Source organism: Eumetopias jubatus, unplaced genomic scaffold, assembly GCF_037043125.1.
Source record: "Eumetopias jubatus isolate StellerSeaLion01/CBP00866 unplaced genomic scaffold, mEumJub1_p1.0 scaffold_3, whole genome shotgun sequence".
Taxonomy (NCBI): domain Eukaryota; kingdom Metazoa; phylum Chordata; class Mammalia; order Carnivora; family Otariidae; genus Eumetopias; species Eumetopias jubatus.
This window is the reverse complement of record NW_028274809.1, coordinates 88,317,355-88,342,522: the sequence shown is the minus strand read 5'-3', so window position 1 is coordinate 88,342,522 and position 25,168 is coordinate 88,317,355. Positions and strand designations below refer to the sequence as shown.

The 25,168-nt window shown below is 34.1% G+C and overlaps 1 protein-coding gene and 1 pseudogene across 2 annotated transcripts in view; both read right to left on the bottom strand.

The window, feature by feature from the left end:
* The window catches only part of LRP1B (LDL receptor related protein 1B), a 1,880,289-nt gene that overhangs the window by 677,824 nt on the left and 1,177,297 nt on the right, over nt 1-25,168 (bottom strand). For both annotated transcript variants that reach the window (XM_088022156.1, XM_088022157.1), the window contains one exon: nt 9,611-9,793. In XM_088022156.1, coding sequence (XP_087878282.1) covers nt 9,611-9,793 — 183 coding nt within the window. The remainder of the gene's footprint in view (nt 1-9,610; nt 9,794-25,168) is intronic.
* LOC114203464 (U2 spliceosomal RNA) lies at nt 7,008-7,148 on the bottom strand (annotated as a pseudogene).

The following is a 25,168-nucleotide window of genomic DNA, read 5'->3' as shown; positions in this document are numbered from 1 at the left end:
GTTGTTTGTGACACTTAGCTATTAAAAACAATTTAGCAATGAATAGCAGTATCAAAGGTGTTCAACATCATATGTCATTAAGGAAATGTAAATTAAAACAACAATGAGATATCACCTCACACCTATTAGAATGATGAAAAACCAAAATACTGATACAACAAATGCTGATGAGGATATGGAGCAATAAGAACTCCTCATTCATTGCTGGTGGGAATGTAAAATTGTTTGGCCACTCTGGAAGACAGTATGGCAGCTTCTTAAAAAATTAAACACATTTTTACTGTATGATGCAGCAATTGTGCTCTGTGGTATTTACTTAAATGAGTTGAAAATTTGTTCTACACAAAAACCTTTACACAGATATTTATAGTAGATGTTTATATCATAATTGCCAAAACTTGGAAACAACCAAGATACCTTTCAGTAGATGAATGGATAAAAAAAAAAAAAGTGGTACATCAGACAATAGGACATTATTCATTGTTAAAAAGAAATGAGCTCTCAAGTCATGAAAGAACATGGAGGGAAATTAAATGCATATTGCTAAGTGAAAGAAGAAGCCAGTCTGAAAAGGTTACATACTAATGATTCCAACTATATCATATCTGGAAACAGCAAAAGTACAGAGACAGTAAAAACATCAGTGGTTTCCAGGGGTTGGGGATATGAATAGGCAGAGCACAGAGGATTTTTAGGGCAGCAAAACCACTCTGTATGATACTATGGTGGCACATGGCATATCATTACACATTTGTCCAAATCCATAGTTTGTACAACACCAAGAGTAAATTCTAATGTAAACTACGAACTTTGGGTGATGTGTCAAAGTAGGAATGCAAGTTCATCAACTGTAATAAATCATTCTGTTGTGGGATGTTGTTAGTAAAGGAAGTTTTGTGTGTGTAGGGGTAACAGGGGGTACATGGGAACTCTGTTGTTTCCTCTCACTTTTATTATGAACCTAAAACTGTTCTAAAAATTAAGTCTACTAAAAAAAAAAAGGCTTTCACAGAAATTTAATTGTGCAGTATATCCCATTGTCATTCAGTTCTAAATATTTAAATATATATCTATATATAGATATATATAGATAGATATTAGGGTTTCTTTATTAATCTGTTGATAAGTTTGAAGTATGATTTTAGTTTTGAAATTCATGGTCTTCTAATCTTTTTTTAAAGATTCTATTTCTTTATTTGAGGGGGGGGCAGGGGGAGGGGCAGAGGAAGAGGGAGAAGTAGATTTTGCACTGAGCAGGGAGCCTGATGCGGGGCTCGATCCCAGGACCCTGGGATCATGACCTGAGCCAAAGACAGACATTTAACCAACTAAGCCACCCAGGTGCCCTGGCTTTCTAATCCTTCTGATTCTGAATTCTAATTTGACTTTTGTGTATGGAGAATGCTTTCTGTACATTGTCAATTATTTGGGGGTATAGGTAAGGGTATCTATATACTTACTGACTTAAGTTTATTGAATGCATTATTCAAATCTTTAAAAAATATAATTTAAATGAATATCTTTGTACACATCACCCCTCCAATGCATTAAGTATATTTGTAGGATAAAGTCTTAGAGGTGGAATTGTGAAAGTGTACTTACATTTTTAAACATAGATACATATTGCTAAATGGCCTTCCTTATAGTTTCATCAATATTTACTGACATCAGTGTCTGCTTCATCTACTGTCACCAACATAGGGTATTATTGGTTTTGTTAATAATCACCAATCTGATTTTGGAAAAAAAAATGCAGGGACGCCTGGGTGGCTCAGTTGGTTAAGCGTCTGACTTTAGCTCAGGTCCTGATCCCAGGGCTCCTTGCTCATCAGGGAGCCTGCTTCTCCCTCTGCCTGCCTCTCTCTCCCTCTGACAAAATAAATAAATAAAATCTTAAAAAAAAAAGGAAAGAAAAAAATGCAATCCTACTAAAGACTTGACTTTCTCTCATGGGTGAGGGTGATTGTCTTTTCACTTGTTTAACGGACTTTTGTATTTCATTTTCTGGGAACTCTGCCCACTTTTATATGGGTAGTTGGTCTTTTAAAAAATGATACCAAAGAGTTATTATGTATCAGAATATATAATTATTTATGATATGTGTTGCAAATATTCCCCCCATTTATTCTATATTAACTACTTTCTTCAGTTTGGGACCATATTCACTTTTAAAGAGAGGAGGATTTTTTTTTCATAGAGAATTATTCATTTGATATTTGTTAGATTTGTTCATGCTTTGTCTAGAATGGTGGTAGTAATGGTCATCAGAGACAAAGTTTATAATTTTTGTGTGTATGGGAGGCACTAACTTTGGGGAGTTATAAAACCAATACTATGTTGCTTAAAAGAATAGCTTAAAAGCTTTTATTCCTTTTGAATGCTCTGGAGGAGATGAAACAGCACTTTAACAATGTTACTTACATATCTGGTAGAAGTTTTCTACTGGACTTGGAGCTTTTGGAAGAATGATGAGAGGGGACAGATAAATTGATTTTTTTCTTTATTGTTATAAAATAAATCACCTGCACTTTCCCTTTTAGAATAAATTGTGAAATGCATATTTATGAACGCATGATTTTATTAAGACAAGTTTTTTATTCATTTCTATGACACTGCATAGTTTCTTTAATTTGTATAAATTTTTAGCATCTCTAATTTCACATTCTCATTTACACACTGGATTTTCAGTATGTTTTCTTTATTAGGTCAGTTAACATATTAGCAATTTTGGTTATTATCTCAAAAACCTAATTCTTGAATTTTCAAATCATGCTATTTTTCTTTCTCTTTTCTAAATTTAAAAATTAATCTGTTTTTCCCCTGTTTTCCTTTGGTTTGTTGTTATGTCTGAACTTCTTGAGTTAGATGTTGCACTAGTCAGGATAAGATGAGCTGCAGTAACAAACTAAAACCTGTATATATGCTCTTTAGACCCATAATTTAAAAGGTCACTGGGGTAGGAAAAAAAAAAGAGCTCACTTTCTAGCTTAAGTGCCTTAGCACGGAAATGATATAGTTCATTGGCTAGAGCTAGTCGGCTGGCCCCAATCTAATGGCAAGAGAGTTGAAAAATAAAGCGAAGGAGAATTGGTGAATACTGTCTCTCCTACATATTGTTAAAAAATATTTTTTAAAAAATTTTAATGTGAATATAGGTACTAAAAAGTCTTAGAGCAGTTTTAACCTTTAACAAATTTAAAAATATAAATGTTACAAGCATAAATATTATTTGGAAGTTTATCTAAATTTACTATACTTTTGTAAATGGAGTTTTAATTACATGAAATTTTGTAAATTTAGAATATAACACTTTTAACATTAACATTTTTTGTTTCAGGTCCTCTAGTTGAAGATGGCAACTACTAGAAACTGTTAGAAAAAAACTTAAACATTCGGCGCCTGGGTGGCTGTCGTTAAGCGTCCGCCTTCGGCTCAGGTCATGACCCCAGGGTCCTAGGATCGAGCCCCACATCGGGCTCCCTGCTTAGCAGGAATCCTGCTTCTCCCTCTTCCAATTCCCCTGCTTGTGTTCCCTCTCTCGCTGTGTCTCTCTCTGTTAAATAAATAAATAATCTTTAAAAAAATATAAAAAAAACTTAAACATTCATTATTTAAGATTCACAAAACTAACAATGTGTTAAATATAAATAAAGTTTCAGATGATGTTTTTGGTGATTTTATAGCATTTATACTTCTGAAGTTATTAAAGGTTAAAACATCACTAAGAGTTTGGGACATCACATAAAAATGTGCAAAGTTATGAATTTTTCCTTTCAGCAATGCTTTATTTATATTCCATATGTTCTGATATGTACAAATCTTTATTTTCTAAAATTTCTACAACTTCAGTTTGATTCCCTCTAAAATTAAGATAATGAGTGTTTTTATTATTAAAGTTCCAAATGCAAGGGTGGTTTTACCTTCATAATTATTAGACTTATTATACTATGATCAGGAAATTCTATCTGCATCACTTCTACTTCTTGGAATTTATGGAAGTTGTTTGTGACAATAAATGCTTATTTTTAAAAAATATTTCATGAGGGCGCCTGGGTGGCTCAGATGGTTAAGCGTCTGCCTTCGGCTCAGGTCATGATCCCAGGGTCCTGGGATCGAGTCCCGCATTGGGCTCCCTGCTTCTTGGGAGCCTGCTTCTCCCTCTGCTTCTCTCTCTCTCTCTCCCTCTCTCTCTCTCTCTCCTCCTCTGTCTCTCATGAATAAATAAATAAAATCTTAAAAAAAAATATTTCATGAGCCTTATAAAAGAAGTTCATTTTTTTACCTCTAAGAATAGAATTATATTTTTATTAATTTGCTCTAAGCATTAATTCTTTAGATCTTCTACATTCTTACTTATTTTTATTCCATTTGATTTTTCATGGGCTAGAATAAATGAGTAAAATTTCTTGCTTCTAATATGGTTTTCTTATTGTGGTTCCTATAATTTTTGTTATACAAAAGTTGATAGTATATTATTTAATGTAAGATATTTAGACTGCAAAATCTTTGTTGAAGATTGCCATTTTATCATTAAATTGTTTGGTTGGTTTTGTTGTTGTTGTTGTTAATCTCATCAATATTTTATTCTGTTCCCTAAACTTATCTTTCTCATTTTCTCACTAAATCTTATTTTCTTATTGCCTTAATAATTTCCTTACTAAGGCTTTACGTGGAAAAATGCCAAGCACTTTGTATGACTAATTATCTGGAATAATAATCTACCTGGATATCGAATATTAGCCTGTAAGTGTTTTTCCCTCAGCTTCTTATTATTCCATTTTCTTGTGGCATTTCTTAGTATTTTCTTAGATAATCTGATTTTCTTAGTGGTAGTTTCAGTATCTGATGATCTGCAATTTCAAAATGACTTATTGAAGTTTGGGTTAATTTCATTAATTTTACCCAAAAGTCTGAATGTACTTCTTTATGAGGAATCAAGTTCTTCAATTTAGGGAAAACTTAGTTATTGTGTGTGTGTGTGTGTGTGTGTGTGTGTGTGTTTGTGTGTGTCTTTTCTGTTAATACCTGTATTCTCTCATGGAATTTCTTTAAGTTGTAGCTTCCAACATAAACCTGAACTGCTTTTTCTTTTTTTATTTCTCTTCTTTTTTTCTGTGATGTTTCTGAGTAAACTGTACATTATTATTTTCCAATTTGTTTTCTCTGTGTCCAGCCTAGAGTTTATTTGCAGTTCCATGTTGGTATATCTCATTCTCAAGTCTAATAGGCATAATTTTCCACCATTTTCTGTTACAATTATTCTGCTCATATTTATATCAATATATTATATACCTATGTAACTTTAGGGATATTCTTTTCCGTTTTTTTTTTTCTCTTTGAGGATCTCAAACATACTTATTTTAATTCTTTTTTTTTAGATCTGTCATTTAAACATCTCATTTTCACTTAATCTTGAGTAAATTCATCTTATGATTGATTTTTGATGGCTGATTTTAAGAGATGGTTTTCTTCATGGATTTTAGAAATTTCTTTTCAATCTCATCTTGGATAGGAGTTTTCAATTTTCTCTCTGACTTTATGTGTTTACTCATCACGGGTATTGCTGCTTCTAGGTCAACCCACTCCATCACTGCCCCCCATGTATTCAAAAATACATCCTGTATTTGTCTTTTTATCACTTTCAGTCCCTGAGCTAGCCAGAGGCTTGGCATGATTGCCATGCCTATGTCCTCCCATCTCTCCAGGCACACAACTTCATTTAAGTAACCATCCTAGGAAGCAACCAGCAGTAATTTTCCCCCCTCTTTTGAAAAGCAAAGGAATCCCATTCCAGTTTCTGATTTTCAGCAGTGAGCCTGGCTTCAGTCCCCAGCTTCATGTGGGACAACTTTATTTCCCATTAAACCTAAGATCTGAACACCTGTTCATCTCTACTGGCCTCCAAATCCAATCCAATCAGGCATCCAGATTCAACCCAGCTCACCATTTGTTATTCTACTTTATTTCAGTTTATCAGAGATATATTTTGTCAATATGACCATATTTCTCTCATTTCTTCTGTTCTATCATCATCTTTATGTGTTTTTAACAAAGTGTGAACTTAAAATTACATCTTTATGAATTTTTTTCTTATGCCTTCTTAATGACATTAGAGTAGTTCATTGTGTGAATGCACTATAATTATTAAGTAGTTCCCCTAATGATGAGAAATTCACTATTTCTAGTTTGGGGGCTATTAAAACAAAATGTTGCACTGAAAATCTTTCTGTATATATATTCACATACTCCTGCTGTTTTTTTAAGATTTTATTTATTTATTTGAGAGAGAGTGAGAGAGTGCACAAGATAGGTGAGGGTCAGAGGGAGTAGCAGACTTCATGCTGAGCAGGGAGCCCCACGAGGGACTTGATCCTGGGACTCTGGGATCATGATCTGAGCCGAAGGCAGATGCTTAACTGACTGAGCCACCCAGGCGCCCTACGCCTTCTGTTCATTTCATGAATATCTCGAAGTGAGAAGTTTGGGCCAAATTTATATTCTTACCAACAGCTGGAGGTCCTATTTTCCCCATAATCTTGCCATCATTGTATAATATCAAATATTTATTTTCTTTTGTCCAATATGAAGAATGCATCTCTGGGTTTCTTTTCCATGAGAGGTAGACATGAAATTTCTTCCCCTGATTCCTCAACAATAATATAACTGCAACTTACTGGTCTGGGTGTGAGGGACCAGATATGAGAGAGTGTAGTTCTTGGTCAAAGGTAGGTCCTTTGAAATTAGAAGCTCTTAAATATTTATTTATTTATTTATTTATTTATTTATTTATTTATTTATTTTTATTTACTTAGAAGCTCTTGAATATTAATGATTGTACAATATTTTAATTTAGCTCACATTCTCTTCTTCAAAAGAATAAAGTAATTTATTAATGTGTCTAGACTTTTACTCTAAAAGATGGCAATTTATGTATAAAAGAAAAGCCACTGTAACCACCAAATGTAAACTGATTACCCTGAAAACTTTTAAATGTTTAAGATAGCATTTGGAAGTCTTAAAAAAATAAATATGAACCCTGAATTCAGCATCTTGGGTAGTTTAAAGGTCTTTTAGCTTGTAAGGCTTCTAATTTAAACTGTTAAGAACAAATACTACATTTGATCTTAGCCAAAAGGCCAAGAAGCGATTGGGTTACTAATTAAACTAAAGTAAACTTAAAAATATCAGAAACATTATAGACATGTACATATATTCAGTCTAATATTTATATATGTGGTTCTCTTTAATATCTGCAATATTCATAAATATGCATATGTAATTATGAGTTATGACTCCTCAAATAGTTTGATATATTGTGATTTAGTATACTTAAGCCACAGATTAAATTAGAATCAGATTGATGGTTAAACTATTACCTTTCATATTTTGCTTTTATTTTTTATTCTATTTATTTTTATTTGTGTGTGTGTGAGAGAGAGGACTTCAGTTCTACTCTTTCAGCAAATTTCAGTTATACAGTACAGGATTATCAACTATAGTCACCATGTTATATTGTATTTCCCTCTGATAATGCAACATAAATTTTATTTCAGTTCTGCTTTTTTTTTTACATTAAATTTTGGTTTACATGATGACCATTTGATACATATATGTGATGTTTCATTAAAAACACTATTAAATGGATAATCCAAATCTCAAGTCAACACACATAAAACTGTCTCTCAGAATCCAATTTTCCAGAGATACCCAGGGTATGGAATCAAAATACACTATCCCCCAAATATGCTACTTTTACATAAGGATTATTTTCAGCCGAAAGCATTTGAAGTTCAACAGATGTAGAAAGAAGCCTTCCCATAGTTTCCCTAATCTGACTATAAGCATAAAACTTCTGAGAAATGAGGACTGCCATAAATCCTTTTGTAGAGAAGTTTTATGGCCATGGAGAAAATAGAAAATCAGTCACAATGGACCTGCACACATTTTATTAACTAGCCCTTATCGTCTATTAGTTCCCCCATATATTTACCTACCTACAACTTGCCATCCCTATAAACTCAAAGTCCTTTTCCTTTCTTTTCTCACCTTTCCACAAATTTACCATTATTTGCTAAGATTCTATATAAGCCCAAGTTCCAACCACCCCCTGGAGTTACTCATCACTGAGTTTTCCCACATGCGTGATGTATGTATATATAAACTTGTTTTTTTTCTTTCTTTTCTTATTAATCTATCTGTTGTCTGTCTAATTTAAAGGGCCCCAGCCAATGAATCTAATGTGGGTATAGAAAAAGGTTTTTTTCTCCTTACATTATTATTTAACATGTTATTCATCTATTACATTCCAATCAATACAGTATGTTCCAAAAAGATAATTTCTAAATTTAAAGTCACATTTTTTAACCAATAACCCCCAAACTAAGACACTTAATGTAACAATTGAAAAGAGTCACATAATTGTGAAAAATATTGTTGGAAAAGTAACCATTTAGAAAACACAACTCCCTCATTAAGAATGAGCCTCAGGAGTATTTATTTCTCTATACCCATGTTAGCTTATATTTATCTCTTTATTTCTTAGTTGAATGCTTAATTGAAAACAGGAAGTGTGTCCAAATAAAGAAACATAATTTCTTTTGATATTTTTAGATGCCCATGGGCCATGTGGTTTCCAGAGTTTTGCTTAATCATAGCTGTGATAACTTTTCATTTCTACCTTTTGGTTCATATACTTAATAAAGAGCAAAATGAATCACCAAGCAATGAGGCAATTCAAAAAACAATTTCACCTCATCCCAGAGATGATTCCATAATATATCCTGAAATCTATAGGAATTGTTTCCATGGATTATTTGATTGATGATATAACCCACTTCACAATTATACCACAGTAGTTAATTGTAATATTTTTTTTCACTAAACTTCAACTCATCATCTGGTGTAAAGAGGAAAATATATAAGTTGGTTTATTATGTCAGGTAGAACCTACTCTATGTAGAAAAACAAAATGGAACAGTCATAATAATAGAATAACATCATAAAAATATAAAAGCCTCAATGACTTTCAAAACAATTTACAGTTTTGAATGACAGTCATGACCTTTATCTTAATGAAATCTAGCAACAGCACAATTGAATTTAAGAATCTACTGTACTTGAAAATAAATGTATATAATTCTGCCATTCCGTTTCATTCATCTTCATGAAATTTTAGGGTGAGGATTTATCTGTGGAAAAAGGAATGCTGTCTGTGGGTTTAGCATACTTATCTCTCTTTCTGGAGTCTGACATTTCAGACTCTGAATCCAGGATTGCATGGTTTCAAATCCCAATTCCCCCATGCTGTTTTTTTGACTTTTTTTTTTTTTTAACTTGAGCATGTTAAAAACCCTTCTGGCCTTCAGTTTTTTCACTGTGAGTTGGGATGATGAGATGAGTTCACGGAGAAAACATTCTTTAGAGTGGTACTGGGCCCATAGATAGTTCTCCATAAATGTTAGCTAGTATTATTATCATATGTAAAATATGAGCAAACTTACTAGAAACACAAGAACCTTTTTTATGCAGGTAAGATACACACTGAGGATGGGCCAAAGGGATTCTACCTCCAGGAACCCCAAGGTAGAGGATGAACCCATGTACTGCTTACCTGTACTCCGACAGGAAAACTTGGTTTTGTGATCACACAGTCGTAATGTCCCATTGCAGCCTTTTTCATCACTACCATCTTCACAATCTTTTTCCCCATCACAGCGCCACAGATCAGGAATGCAGTTTCCATCGGGATGGCACTGAAATTCATTCCCGTTACAACCAGCGGGAGAATGAATCTCTTAAATTGAAATGAGGGAGGGAGAGGCAGAGGGGGGAAGATAGGAGAGAAATTATTATTTTATTTGAAGATATTTTTTTCACTTTTTTTTTCCTTTCAGGCATTAGTATGCTGCCAGAGAGAATATATTTTCACCTTAGTTGTTTAATAGCTGTAATACTCTCTGATATTTGCAAATTCATTTTAGAAACATTAATGATTAGAGGAAATGATGTTTCTTGCCTCCCACAGAATTCCTGAAAGTGCCACATACATTAGGAAAAGGGAAGATATGTAGATTTTCTGTTGTGATTTGTATTAGAACCTCAAGAATGAGATCTTTAAAGGGCTTATTGCTGTGGCATATATGAGATTTCACACTCTACACTAAATGTCAAGTCTTTGGTTGGTCTTTTGACATTTCTTCAGACAACTTCTTTCAGACTAGTAATGGGTAAATAACCAAAAAATCATAAGTACTTACTGATTAACAATATCTTTGAAGAATAATGTCCAAAATTTTGAAAACAAACAAACAAACAAAAAGCTCCAGATAATAAACAAATTCTTTAGGACATAAGATTTCAATTCTAGAATGAGAACAGTCACACATAAGAATTTGAGGTGCTACGAATTCAAGTTCAACTTATCAATTAATAACTCATACAATTCCCAGATAATAGTCTTCCTCAAAACCTGTTCACTGAAAATATAGGTTAAATTCTACAGGTTAAATTCTTGCATAAGCGAGAATAAGGAAACATCAGTGTTGGGGACATGGATGCTTTACAGTATAACAATTGAATATGGCTATCATTAGCAGTATTTTAAATTTTTACTAATATCTAATATTATGAAATATCATATGAACCAGTATCTCTAAATTCTGTTGTAAAATAGATTTTAGTATATATTTTTCTGAATCTAATTTTTTTTAAGATTTTATTTATTTATTTGACAGAGACACACAGCAAGAGAGGGAACACAAGCAGGGGGAGTGGGAGAGGGAGAAGCAGGCTTCCCGTGGAGCAGGGAGCCCGATGCGGGGCTCGATCCCAGGACCCTGGCATCATAACCTGAGCTGAAGGCAGACGCTTAACGACTGAGCCACCCTGGTGCCCCTCTAAATCGAATTTTTAACGTAATAAACTTGTTGCGTATTTCCTACAGCTATATTCAGCAATTTATCTACATTGCATCTATAATAGCAATTAATCTATATCATTATGATAAATTTAAAACAGTTTCAGGTGAGTTACCCATTACTTAAAGCTGGTTTGGTAGGAATCATGTGGTTATGAGTTACGATTAAATTCACTTGAGGTCAAAGCTAACAATATCATTTATATCACCAACGCAGTTACTTAATCTTTTTAGACCTCTATGTGTTTACCAATAAGAGTCTACAGGGTTGTTGTGAGGAAATAAATTGGATATCTGTAAATATTTTAGCTACAAAATTTTGTTATTTTTGCTGTTATTTTCTATGATATAAATATTCATTTCCTGAATTTTTCTCAATTTAAAGACTTTCAAAAACTGTAGTATGTCAGGTGATACAATATTATAAAGATGCACAAAACAGACTTACCTCTAAAGTATTTCTAAAGCAGTAACAACAGCAAAAATATATATATAAAATGAGCCCCACTGTAGCAGGAATAAAGTTGTTTTGGTAGAACTTAGCTATTCCAATTCACAGAAAATCTATAGGACTAAGTTTTAAAAGTAACCACTGCAAAAAACACTTCTACTCATCCCACTCAACTTACAGAGAAGGCATTGAGTTTAGGATGGCTTTGAAGTCCCTTCCAAGAAGAGACTTTTTCTACTTTCCTAGTCATGCAAATCATTCTGACTTTCATGATTAAACAAAATGTTTGCGGGGATGCCTGGATGACTCGGTTAAGCGTCTGCCTTCAGCTCAGGTCATGATTCCAGGGTCGTGGGATGGAGTCCCGCATTGAGGTCCCTGCTCAGCGGGAAGCCTGCTTCTCTCTCTGTAGGCCGCTTCCCCTGCCTGTGCTCTCTTTCTGACATATAAAATCTAAAATAAATCGAAAATAAAATCTATAAATTGAAAATAAATACATGAATACATACATAAATAAATAAAATGCTTGCCTCCACACACAAAATCAACAAAGATGGTAGAGTCTGTGCCCATTCAGGAGATATATATGGAATGTGATACAGCAAACTCCCACCATAGTTAATTTGTTATCTGCGGAGTGTGCTGTTTATTTAGTTTTTTTTTAATTTCAAGATTTTTATTTATTTATTTGTCAGAGAGAGACACAGTGAGAAAGGGAACACAAGCAGGGGGAGTGGGAGAGGGAGAAGCAGGCTTCCCACAGAGCAGGGAGCCCGATGCAGGGCTCGATCCCAGGACTCTGGGATCATGACCTGAGCCGATGGCAGACGCTTAACGACTGAGCCACCCAGGCGCCCCCAGAGTGTACTCTTTAGCAGTATGACCTAACTACTATGGTGGTAGAGAATGCTGGGACAGGTCTCATAAACAAGATATTGTGAAGTCTTCAGACCTGGAGCCTTTTTAAAGGTAATTTGAGAATCCTACGTGATTTCAATATTCAGGAAGAGCAAAGGAGATAAATCAAATAGAGTTCCGTGATTCCATGGTGAGGAAGCCAACTGTCATGCAGCGGTGAAATGGCCTTTGGTTCTTCTACTGACTACTTCAACTTTCTTGAAAACAAAATACACATGTTGGCTCAGCTGAATTTTAAAACCTGTAGTATGAGCTCAGCCAATAATGTATAAAGGCTCTATTTCAGGTAATTGTCACTCAGTGATTCCGAATACTTAATAATGAAGGTATAGTCTATTGACTTTTCTGCATTCTGTAAAATAAGAGTTGAAGACTGGCAGCTCATATATTGAATCTGTCCCTCAATATGTTTAATTTGGCAAACATACTATTGACCTCTTAAAAATCTGAAGATTTCCTATAAACAATATCTAGATTTTCCAGTTCCTTGAAAAGTAAGATGCTTGGGCTAGCATCCTTGCAAGGTAACAACTGCTACCTGCTTTATATGGGGCATTATAATACATTATATATATTAACATATATGTTATGTTATAATATATAACATATGCAACAATACATTAATATATAGTATATGTTATACTAACATATATTATATGTATTAACAGCTTCCTATGATAATGAAGAGATGAAGATACTCATTTTTATTGTACTTTCCCTAGTGGAGTGTTTTCCTTGGTGGAGGTGGACAGTAGGTCAGCTGCGAACTACATTTTCTTTTGTTTCTGAATCTACTTCTGAAAAGCTGTAGAGAAAATCTGGTTTCACTCTTGCTTCAATATTAGTACTAATTTTATTCCCTTCTGCAAATTAGTATTCCTTCTTTATAAGTCCATCTTATGAATAGCCATGAATAATCCTGAAATTCATCATGCTTCTCTCTTTGCAATAGCCCCATAATTTAGAGCTAAATTTACGTCATTTATTTTATTTTATTTAAGATTTTATTTATTTATTTGCTATAGAGAGAGAGACAGCGAGAGAGGGAACACAAGCAGTGGGAGTGGGAGAGAGAGAAGCAGGCTTCCGGTTGAGCAGGGAGCCCGATGCGGGGCTCGATCCCGGGACCCTGGGATCATGACATGAGCCGAAGGCAGAGGCCCAACGACCAAGCCACCCAGGTGCCCCTATGTCATTTTTCATATATGAATTTATTTGGATCAATCTCACCCTCAGATTTATTTACATTGCTAAATCTTTTTCTGCTTTTTTAAAAAAGTCCTTCCTCTTTATGATATTTTATCTTTCTAGGTAATCGTTTCGATTATTTCTGGAAATAATCAGCATGCTAAGTAAATAAAGAAACAGGATAGTGATACATAAGGAAATTTTGAGAAGAAATACATTACATTTAAAAGTACCTCACTGAAGAAACACGTTATTAGCTTAAATAAAATTAAATGGTATATACCAAATTCTATACTATATTTCTATTCCTCTTCCCATCCTTTATTTCTTCAGGTACTACGTTGCCTCAAGAATGTCAATAATAATGAAAGGAATTCTATGTTTAACTAATTATTGTAAAAGTCATGCTTTGACTCTTTTAAACATATTTTGGATTTGGTTTCAAAGATCTGGTTCTTTGAAGTCGTGTTAAATCATTAACTCAATGACCCAATGGGAAATTCTCAAGAAGATTTATATAAACTAAGAAATTTAGATAGATTAACCTGATTCAAAAAAGAGACTTGCAAAAGGTAAACTGCTGCTTCAGAAGAAGCAGTATGATGTGATCCAACAGTGTGGCGACTTTACATATAGAACCCGAGCCTTTTAGCTCAACGTTATTTACCGCTGGAAATAAGCTGTGGTTACACAGATCAAGGTGGCATCGATGAAAGGAGAGTATGCTGCTATTGTCTGAGTTTTTTATTTTTTAATTCAATTTGCATTTTCTTTGCTTCGCTTGGCATTGTTTGGTTTATCTATTTGTACTTCATAAGTGAGTCTACTCATTTGTTTTCTTATTCTAAATAAACATTTATCTTATGAAATCTAAATACAAATGTGATTATTTCCCTGAAGCTCTCTTCTTCCTGAACTACTCGTGTCTAAATTTTTATGGGTGGGTATACTATTTATACCAGATCATAATAAGTTTAAAATGACAATATAGTCTAGAGAGGGAAATACAATAACACATTATAAATATTCAAATCTAAGTGATAAAACAATTCTCCCTTTCATAATGCTTACATACATGTCACTAATGTAACCCTCCTGATCCCAGTTTTATTTTTCCCCCAAACTTGGATTCCCTTCATCTATTAATGTCCATAATTTTCTTTAAGACTCAATTTAAAAAACAATTATAGAGGACTGGGGCGCTTATTCTGGTGTCTGCAGAATCAGGAAATTCATGGATAAGCTTTAGAGATTTATAAGCTCTCAGATTTTACATGATGCTTTACGTTGTTATACATCTTTTCCCCTGTGGAAGGGACTCGGGGCTTTTTTCGACTCACAGAGAATTCTAAGGAGAATGCCAAGACCAATTTCACACTTTCCTGTTTTTTATTTTTAATTCCCATTCCATACACCTTGCATGTAAACAGTAGTTTATATGGCATTTGATTTTGCTTGTGCTTCAAATTCATCATACTAGAATGGATTAAAGCCCAGTGAACAAAGATCACTCATCTGTTCCTTTTGATTTTGATTAAAAATAAGCAAAACTGCTTATTGAGAGCACCCCATTTCATAGAAACAAAACCCACAAATCAGTATGTCTGTATTTATACAGATGATAAGCAGCAGAGATGATATTTGAGCCTACATAATTAAACTTAGAGCCTCCTTTCTTTACCACTGTACCATTTCTACCTTTTTGCAAGTCTTTTCTCCTGTAGAGCTTAAGAAGGAAAAAAAAAAAAAGAATCAGCTCATATAATAATCATGAAGTAACAATAAACTCATTTGCTTTTTGTGTTTCAAATACTGTTGTTCAGTCTGTTTCATTTTGAATAAAGTATAATATTTATTTTATTCTGTTGCAAAGTCATGGTAAAATTTGGTCTTTTATGAAAATGAGAGAGCACCATGGATTCTTATAACAGAAGAAAAGGAAAGAGTTCTGCTCATGATTAAGAATCAGGCAGGGGGTGGGGGGCGCCTGGGTGGCTCAGTTGGTTAAGTGACTGCCTTCGGCTCAGGTCATGATCCTGGAGTCCGTGGATCAAGTCCCGCATCGGGCTCCCTGCTCAGCAGGGAGTCTGCTTCTCCTTCTGACCCTCTTGCCTCTCGTGCTATCTCTCATTCTCTCTCTCTCAAATAAATAAATAAAATCTTTAAAAAAAAAGTCAGGCGGGGGTAGGGGGAGAAGTAGAATGGGACAAAAGATAATCTGAACAAAGTCAGGAGCATTTATAAAATTCTATGTAGAGTGTGATGGAGAAGGGGAGAAAGAGAAAACTAGACAGGTGGGCAAGGCCTGGACCTTGAATGACCCTGTGTGCTTTGCTAAATGGTTTGGATTGAAGCCTGAAGGTTACTGGGAATCACAGAAAGGCCTTCCACTAGATTCTGATAATGCTCAGATACACAGTATTTATAGATCACTTGGGGAGAATTCAGACAATAAATAGAAAGAGAAAAAATTCTAAGATGTTTTAAATTTACAAGGATGTATATATATATATATATATATATATATATATATACGCTTCTATTTCATTAGCTCAAACACTCAAAGTTTATACTAAAGTCAAGTAGACTAACACACTCACACACACACACACACACACACACACACACACACACATTTTTATATTCCTTCCCTTTCCATGTATCATCCAATTCCCTCACATAAATTAAAAATACCCCAAACCTATTTTTCAATGTCTGTTAGGTTTGGGTGTGTGTTGATGTTTAGAAACATGCTGTCCTCTGCCGGGAAATACAGAAAAAAAAAAAAAAAAATTGTGGAGTTTTATTTCCTCCTAACCTCTAGCCAAATGAAATCTGTTTCTGTTAACAGTTGTTGATTTTCCCCTGGATGGAGAGCTGCATTCCTCGGAGGAGCCTGTGATGGCCGTTCCAACCTGGGTTCCAGGCCTGTGTGGTTCCCCAGAGCCCCAGTTGCTTAAGCTTTAGGGCTTGGCACACAATCTATCTTCGTAATATGGCTTGTCCCAGTGGAGTGTTAAAATGATGACTATGTTTATATGTATAGGCTCATGCTGCTTTACTGTTATGTTTTCATGTTTGCTGATGCTGGTTATATTTTTAACTAATGCAATTTTATTGTGTTTTTGCCCCGAAGCTATTTAAACTAAGCATACAATTTAGGGAATCTAATAAATAAATAAATGCAGAGCCCTGAAGGAAATGTGGCAACCAATGGTGGAATTTATACCAATATTTAAATGAATTCACTGTGACTAAAAACTTGCAGTTAGAAGACTAGCAACTGTACAGCGACATAAAGGAATTTTTCTTCTGAAAATTAAAAAAAAATGAAAAGCAGGATTGAAAAAATATACCATATTTTTTTTTTTTTTAGTCAGAATACATTTTTTGGTTTATAAGAAATGTTAAGGCTCCTCTGAGAAAATAACTAATAATGGTGTTGCAAATATAATGAATTATTTAAATTGTGAGTCCAATCTGGGTAGAAAAAATGGCATTTTTATTATGTTAGTGGAGTTTATACACTGACTTGTCATTCATTGCAAAATGCTTTGAGAAGTGAAAAGCACTATGCGTTAAATGTGCATACAGCTTCCTGCATTACCTATAATCACCACGTGTCAGTCCCTGCTCTTCCCTAGCTTGAATCACTGTGCATTAATAATTCCTGTACCTAAGGCAGCTGTTTGCTCCAGACACCTAGATATTCTTCACTTGCCTGAAACCACTGAAAATCGGTTTGGCAGTATATCAACAGTTTCATTTCATTTTCAAACAGAGTGTGGACCTAACCTTGGCCTTTCTGCCTCAAGAGACCCTTAACATCCCATTAGGAGGTTAGGCTCTACTTTGTTTCTATAGATCCTTAGGGGAGTGGTGCTTGTTAAAACCTGCTTCCCAGCCTGTCTAGAGCCTGTGTTGGGGTTGATGAGATGCACTGTTCTGCTCTTCTCCATGTTACATGGGACGGATTCCCCAGGGGCTGTGGCTGGTGTGATGGCACTATAATCTCTGCTGTGAACTAATAACGAAGTCAAGCCCAGAGCCTCCCCTCTTCAACTTGTCCTCATCCCATTGGACCTTGATGATGGCCCGCCTGTCATCTAGGTTATCAATGTCACCATTTGGTTATTAATCTGACCGCCCCTCACTCCCTTCCACCCCAACATACTTTCAGGGCATGGTTTTTGTGTTTTACTTTCAATTCTACAAACTCTTTTTACCCTTGCATGTAGCCCTCACTGGAGATTATCGTGATAAAAAAGTGGATGGAACTCTCAAAACCATTTATTAGTACATGACATTTAATGGGGACTTTAATAATAAATAAGAGACCATATTTCAAATCTTTAATGTTTACTGTCTGGGTCAGTTAAAAAAGTGGAAGTAAAAGAGAAGAAAAAAAAGAAAAGTTGAAGAGAAGGAAATGGGAAAGAATGTGTGGGTACCTAAACACAAATTCAATTATTGTAATACTAAAATGATTTGAGTATTTAAAACACATAGACATATGGACACAAAAAATATATTGAAGCAGAATTTCAATTCATGACACTAAATATCCCCCAGTAAGGTAAAATATAGAAGCAAAATCTATGTAAAGCAAATAAAACATTGTTTTTAGTTCATTAAAATTAAGTTTCGGGGTGCCTGGGTGGCTCAGTCAGTTAAGCATCTGACTTGATTTTGGCTCAGGTCATGCATGATCTCAGGGTTGTGAGATCCAGCCCTGCATTGGGCTCCGCACTGGACGCCTGCTTAGGATTCACTCTCTCCCTTTCCCTCTGCCCTTCCCCACCTTTCCCTCTCTCTAAAATAATAATAATTAAATTAAATTGAAGTTTTGATATTTGGAATTCTACCATGAGCATTCCGTTTAGAATTTAACGTATCAGGGGAATGATGAACTTCTACATTATCTAAATATTAGTGTACAGAATGTATTAATCTGTTGAACTGGCTGTGTAATTGAGAAATCTTTTTTTCCATTTACTGTTCAAATTGGCCAATCACCTTAATAGCTATGTTAGATACCAACTATTAACTAAAACAGGTGGCAATACAGATATTTTACATTTGGAATTTACCTCTTGGCTTAGCAATTTGCTTAGCTCACAACAGGCATCAAATATTTACTGGAACAAAATTTTAAATATTACATTATTTAATTTGATATTTTAAAATAATGTGGAACATTCCTATGTAGAAAGAATGTGTATAAGCATGTATATATATTCACATAAGACATATGTTTGAGGAAAGGCCAGAGAATATCATTTAGAAATTATTAATGGCTTATCTTTTCTTTTTTTGGCCTTGTTTTCCTGCCCATTATTTTTTGCCTTTGTCTTTTAAGGTTGATTCTATGGAATGGGCATAAAGGATTATTTAAGATTATAGTTCCTTTAGAGTGTGTCTCTACTTGTGTTTTAAATAATGGGTCAGCAAGCTATGACCTGTGGCCCAATTTTGGTCCACTACCTGTTATCATAAATAAAGTTTTATTGAAACACAGCCATAATCATTTGTAGACATATATTCTTTTGCTTCTTTTGTTCCAGAACAGTGGAGCTGGGTAGTTGCAATAGGCAAAATCTAAAATATTTACTATCTGACCTTTTACAGAAAATATTTGCCAACTCCTGTTCTAAAATGGGGTAAATTCTGGTTATGATTCATAGAAAATACCATTAAAGTGCATACATATCAACAATAACAACATGCCGTGCTGAAAATTCTGATACCAGTGAATATTCTGTGCCAGGAAGGTCATGGCAATTTAAGTGGATGCTCTTATGCACCAAAGTTATTTGTGGAAAGGTTTTAGATGCAAATAATGGCAATTCATTTTCCCTGGGAGGCCCATGTGTACACACATACCATCCTAAAACCAAAATAAGTTTCCCAACAAAAAGTGAATAAATTTGGTCATTACACTGCAGGAATATAATATCTAAGTGCAAATTCAGTTGATGCTTCACATAAATAAAGGAACAAAGGCTGACAGTTCAAAGAGGTTCTGAAAGAATCTAACTACCAACTATTTATACAGGAAAAGGGAAAAGTTCTATCCTATTGCTTATTTCTTCACTCTCATAAGAGCATGACACTACTCAATTACTGAGAGGTGAATTAATTATTTTGTAGGTCATCCATGCCCCTTGTCTCTTTTGTTTGTTTATTTGTTTTAATTTGTCTATTTTCTGCTGAATGCCTGAAGTCCTACCATTTCACTGGTCATTACCCACAATGGGAGAATAAGGAAGCAGAATTTAAGACTGTGGAAATGAATTCACTCTTGCCCATATTTTTCGGCTCTATTAAAAGAAGAGGAAACGGGCTGAGGTTCTTCATTAAAATTAAGTCTTTCTGTTACCTATTGACTTTTGTTATTAATTATTTCTTTTAAAAAACAAGAGATGTTCTTCTGCTTAGTGTCAAGATGCATAATTATTGTCAATACAAGAGCTAAATTTATCTAAGAATAAGCGTAGATCTATTATTTGCTGTATAGTTAAGATGAAGATAATTGACTTCTTTCTTCCTATTTTTATGAACGTTTTTAATATTTTATTTTTAAAATTATACTTATCTGATTCCCTTTAATTGTCCTGATAATCACGATAATGCTAGAAACATTATGGATTCTCAAAACAGGCTTTGTTATCAATTGATTCAAAAGCCTTGAGTCTTCTTTGCTCTTGATGTAAAAGTTGTTTTCAGTATCGAGGTTAAAATGACCTTTAAAGAGCTATTTTGTCCGGGAAAACAAAAAGAGGTTTCCTATGGATAAAATCCATTAATAATTAACATTGTTTTGATATCTCAGTGTTAACATTTCCTGAGGAAAATAAATCAATCTGCGAGAGAATAATGTTAAGCCAGAAAATTAGTATCTCATTGAAAGTAGATATTATACCTCTCTAAAAGTAGATGAAGTTTAAATTTGCTATTACTTGTATTTTATCAGAAAACAATCCATGTTTTCATTAAAGGAGGATAATTAAAAGTCACTAGAAGAGAAGATCATATGATTTTGCTGACTATATAATTTGCTAATTTCTTCAAATTCAAGGACAATATTTTATTCTCAATAAAATTCAGTGACTGAGACATAGCAGCAGTTATTTTGATTGTGTGTTTTAGGAAAAATTAAATTGAAAGCACCTTCAGAATATTTTCATAAAAGGAAAACAAAACAGATGATTGAGTCTGATTGTATATAGTATTTATTGGTATCTTGTTTCCTATGTTGTTAGGATTAAACTGTGCTGCAAAAACGTGATGGGTTCAGCTGAGATGGGATAGGATATAGACCAGAAGTCAAGAGATTCTCTCCATGCTTCAATGTGTAACCTAAGTCTTCAGCCACAAATCGAGTTTTGATAACAGCCCTGCTCTGGGTGCATTCAATGTCCTTAGGTAGGCTATTATCCCTTTTTGGTGGGCCGTACAGTCTGACTTTCCTGGATTTTCCACAAAGAATTTAGCATAATCATTTATATCCAAAACCTCTGGGGCGCCTGGGTGGCTCAGCTGGTTAAGCGTCTGTCTTCAGCTCAGGTCATGATCTCAGGGTCCTGGGACTGAGGCCCACATCGGGCTCCCTGCATGGCGGGGAGCCAGCTTTCCCTCTCCCTCTGCCCCTGTTTGTGTTCCCTCTCTCACTGTGCCTCTCTCTGTCAAATAAATAAATAAAATCTTTAAAAAAAAAAAAATCCAAAACCTCTCCTGAAAATGTCTTCCTGGCTAAAAGTTTTCAGTCTAAAATCTCTAACACAGAACATGATCGGCTCCTTCTAGGAAGCAGCATGTTTTTGTTACTATTCTATACTCATAAGAATAATTTTATCTAAATGAGCCCTTTCCTCATCTGCCTGATAAAATAACTGAACTGAATGATCTTTCATTTTTCTCCCAGCTTTCTAAATTTTCTAAGTCTATGAGGTGAAACTTTTATGGCAGACTAAGGTTCTTTGGGTGACTGAAGAAATTGTCTTTGTGGGAATGTCCACAGCTATTGTAATGACAAAGTTTCAGAATCTACTTTATCAAGGAGAGTTGTGGGAGTGAAAGAACAGAAACAAACAAACCAAGAAAGAGACAGGCAGATTTACTGCAGTTATTTAATATAATGTTCCAAGTTCCTTCCAGGGCTCTTTGGGAAATTTCATTACAATGACCTGTAATAAGTAGAAAGTTCTTTCTTTTCTCTTAAAGAAAAATGAGAATGCAATGGAGAAAAACAGTAATTATTTGGAGATCATACAAATGTTATGCATAAAGAGAAAATAAGGGAAGGGATGAATTATATATTCCATCATTACAGAAGCAGGGAGCTGGATGGAAGAATAAAGAACAGAAAATCTTTGCTTGAAACTCCAGCTGTGTAATCCTAGGCAAGTATTTTAACCTCTCTGAGTAATCCTTATTGTGAGGACTAAATGGAATAACAAATGTAAAATGCCTGGCAACTGGTGGGTGGCCAACATATGCTAACTCCTCCTCCCAACACTGAATTATTACTAATGGGATCTTCTCACTCACTTACTGTTAAATAACAGATACTAGAAAAATTAAACTCTTCCTATCTTTCTGGAACGTACTACCTATTGGACAGAGAGGATGTAAACAAAAATAAATAAACAATAATACAAGATAAGGGAGATGTCCTATCTATTTTATTTTATTGAATCCTGAACTGAAAGTGCAAATATTTATTGGATAAATGAAAGTGATTACACTTTATTAAGAAGATGTACATGAATAGATCAGTATGCCTAGTCTTAAACATCATCATGAAAATAAACTCCAGGATCTGGGGATAAGGCAAAGAAACAGAAAAGAAAGTTACTAGATATGTAATACCAAATGAATAAGGGTTGAATTCTGAGGGTGTAATCAAATTTTGTGGTCAAGAAATAAACTCTTTCACTCAATAATTATTTACTGAGTATTAACTGTGTATCAGATATCGTACTTGACTATGAAACTACAAAGACAAAATTATTCTAGCTTCCTTCTTATATCTGTGAACAGGGAAGTAGTAAGGCAAGTGAATGAATGAAGGACTAAATGAATGAATGAGGACAGAGCCCCCCAAAAGGTGAAAGTTTCCAAAGCAGAAACAGTTAAGCAGTTAAAACAGAAGAATATGACCATGTGTAGGAATACGTATTAATAATGTTATACACTTAACTGCCTAATGGATTTGGGAACTTGTTAAAGATTATTCATAATAAATCAAAATTGAAGGTCAATACCTACTTAATTTCAAATTTGCATTTAATTTGCATTTGTGATGTAAATAAAAGATCACATATGTTCTATCACCCAGCTCGTGTGCCTAGTGCACCTGGCAGTAAATATCCCCTTTTTAGACAGCCAAACAGAAGGCATTAAAGAACAGTGACCATAAATCAGGATCAGATGACCCTTCAAAGTAAAGAAAAATCCAAATATTTGAGGGATATTTCAGTTGCATTTAGGCGAAATTGCAAAATTTAGGCAAAATCAATTCTACAGAAACCTGTTCTATTATCCCATCAGGTCTGTGCTGAAATTATTGGGTATAAATTTTTACAACAATTTCTGAATGGAAATTGACCTAAAGAATAGCTGTCTAAAGATACTAAAAAAAAATGTTATGTTTGCTTTAGAAATGCCTTATTCCTTGGGAAAATTTGGTTAAGACTATTCCCAAAAGAGTAGAAGAAGGAAGGTATACATAATTCAAATGAATTAAACTGTCAACAATAAGATTAATTCTATATATTTGTTATTTTATAGATGCATATGTCCAGTCTCCTTTTTTCTTTTTCTTCCTTCCTTCCTTCCTTTCTTTCTTTCTTTCTTTCTTTCTTTCTTTCTTTCTTTCTTTCTTTCTTTTTCTTTCTTTCTTTCTTTCTTTCTTTTTCTTTCTTTCTTTCTTTCCTTCTTTCCTTCCTTCTTTCTTTCTTTCTTTTTTCTTTCTTTCTTTCTTTCTTTCTTTCTTTCTTTCTTTCTTTCTTTCTCTTTCTTTCTTTCTTTCTTTCTTTCTTTCTTTCTTTCTTTCTTTCTTTTTTTCTCTTTCTTTCTCTTTCTTTCTTTCTTTCTTTCTTCTTTTTCTCTATCTCTCTCTCTTTTTTTTTCCTTATAGACAGAGAGTTAAAGACTTATAAGAAAAGACTGAAGTCTCATTTTAACTCCACTCTTCATATCTTCACAGGTAAAACCATCTTTTACAAAACTTTTCAATACTTAATAAATGACCAGGCCTAAGGCTCTAAAGGGAGTTCCCTCATACCAAATTGCTTGAGGGCCACTTAGTTTTTCTATTTGTAAAAACTATGCACCCAGTAGTTTTACAAAAGAGTCACTATAGAAGTATGTGCCAATCAAAGTAGTCAGAACCAAAAAAAGAAACCAGAGCTAAATAAACATAGGCATAAACAGGCAATGATGCAAAGGAAGGAATCATTATGCTATGGATTGTCTTTCTATTCACCTCTTGCTTGTAGACTCTGTGTGTGCATGCATGTGTGCAGTGCTTTCTAAAGATACTGCATCTTGTTTGCCTAGTAAGGGAGCTTGGAAGTGAGAGGAAAGACCATCACAACATTAAGGGGAAGGAGATGAATATAAATTTATCTAGAAGGGGACTAGCAATTAATAGTTTCCTCACATATTAGCCACACTAATGATAAAAAAAATGATCATCACTATAGAAATTCTTTTTTGAAAGTGGTTTCAGAGAGAATATGAATTGAACTTAAATTCAGGAATTTTCTGAATAAGGGGATAATATATGGAATGTTCCATTTCCTGGTTTCTTCTGCTCCTTTACTATTAAAAGTTAACTCAAGAGTATTTTTGCCCTTTTGAAAACAATTTGAGTTGAGAGAAACTACACTATATGCTCTTTTAACCCAAGCAATGTACAGCAAAGTGCTGAGCAATTATATGGTGGATTTGATCAGTTTTGACAGCCTGTCTTGAAACTTAAGCTCGAATCCCCTGCTCTTTCTTCCACAGCAGGTTTCGAGACTAAATTATCTGACTAATTGCATCAGATTTCTACTTTACTTTGGCAATGGCCTTACAAAACCTGCATGTGCAAAATGACTTTCCTGATGAGCTTTAACAATTCTGTCATGATTATTTTACAACTTCCATATCAGAATACATAAAATAATGATGGATAAAAATATTTGAATGCCCTCTGAAACACTCTTAATTGTCTTGTATCAAAGTCATCCTAGAATATCCCCAGTCTTTCTTCAATTCCTGCAACTTGTATTCACCAAATAAGAGTATTTGATTAGAGAATTTATAATCTGATAAATATAAATTAGTTCAGGAAGTTCTCATTCTTTGCTTGAAACATATCCAAGAATCATGTAGATTATCTGGATCATTTCCTTAGTATGTATAATACCATAATCATATAAGAAATGCATGGTATTCACATTGACAGTATATCCTTTACAGTAGCGTACTTGTGAAATTGAGGTGCTCTAAAGGTGAAGGTCATTAACATTAAATAACATTAACATTAACATAAATAGACACTGATTCTATAATAATCCAAACCTAAGAAATTATCTAGTGAGGCTGCCAGGGGATGGGCCACTCACTTTAGATACTCATGAAGCTAAAGTAATCTCTCCAAAACTTCTTAATGTGCAATGATCATTTTAACTTAGAGACAAATT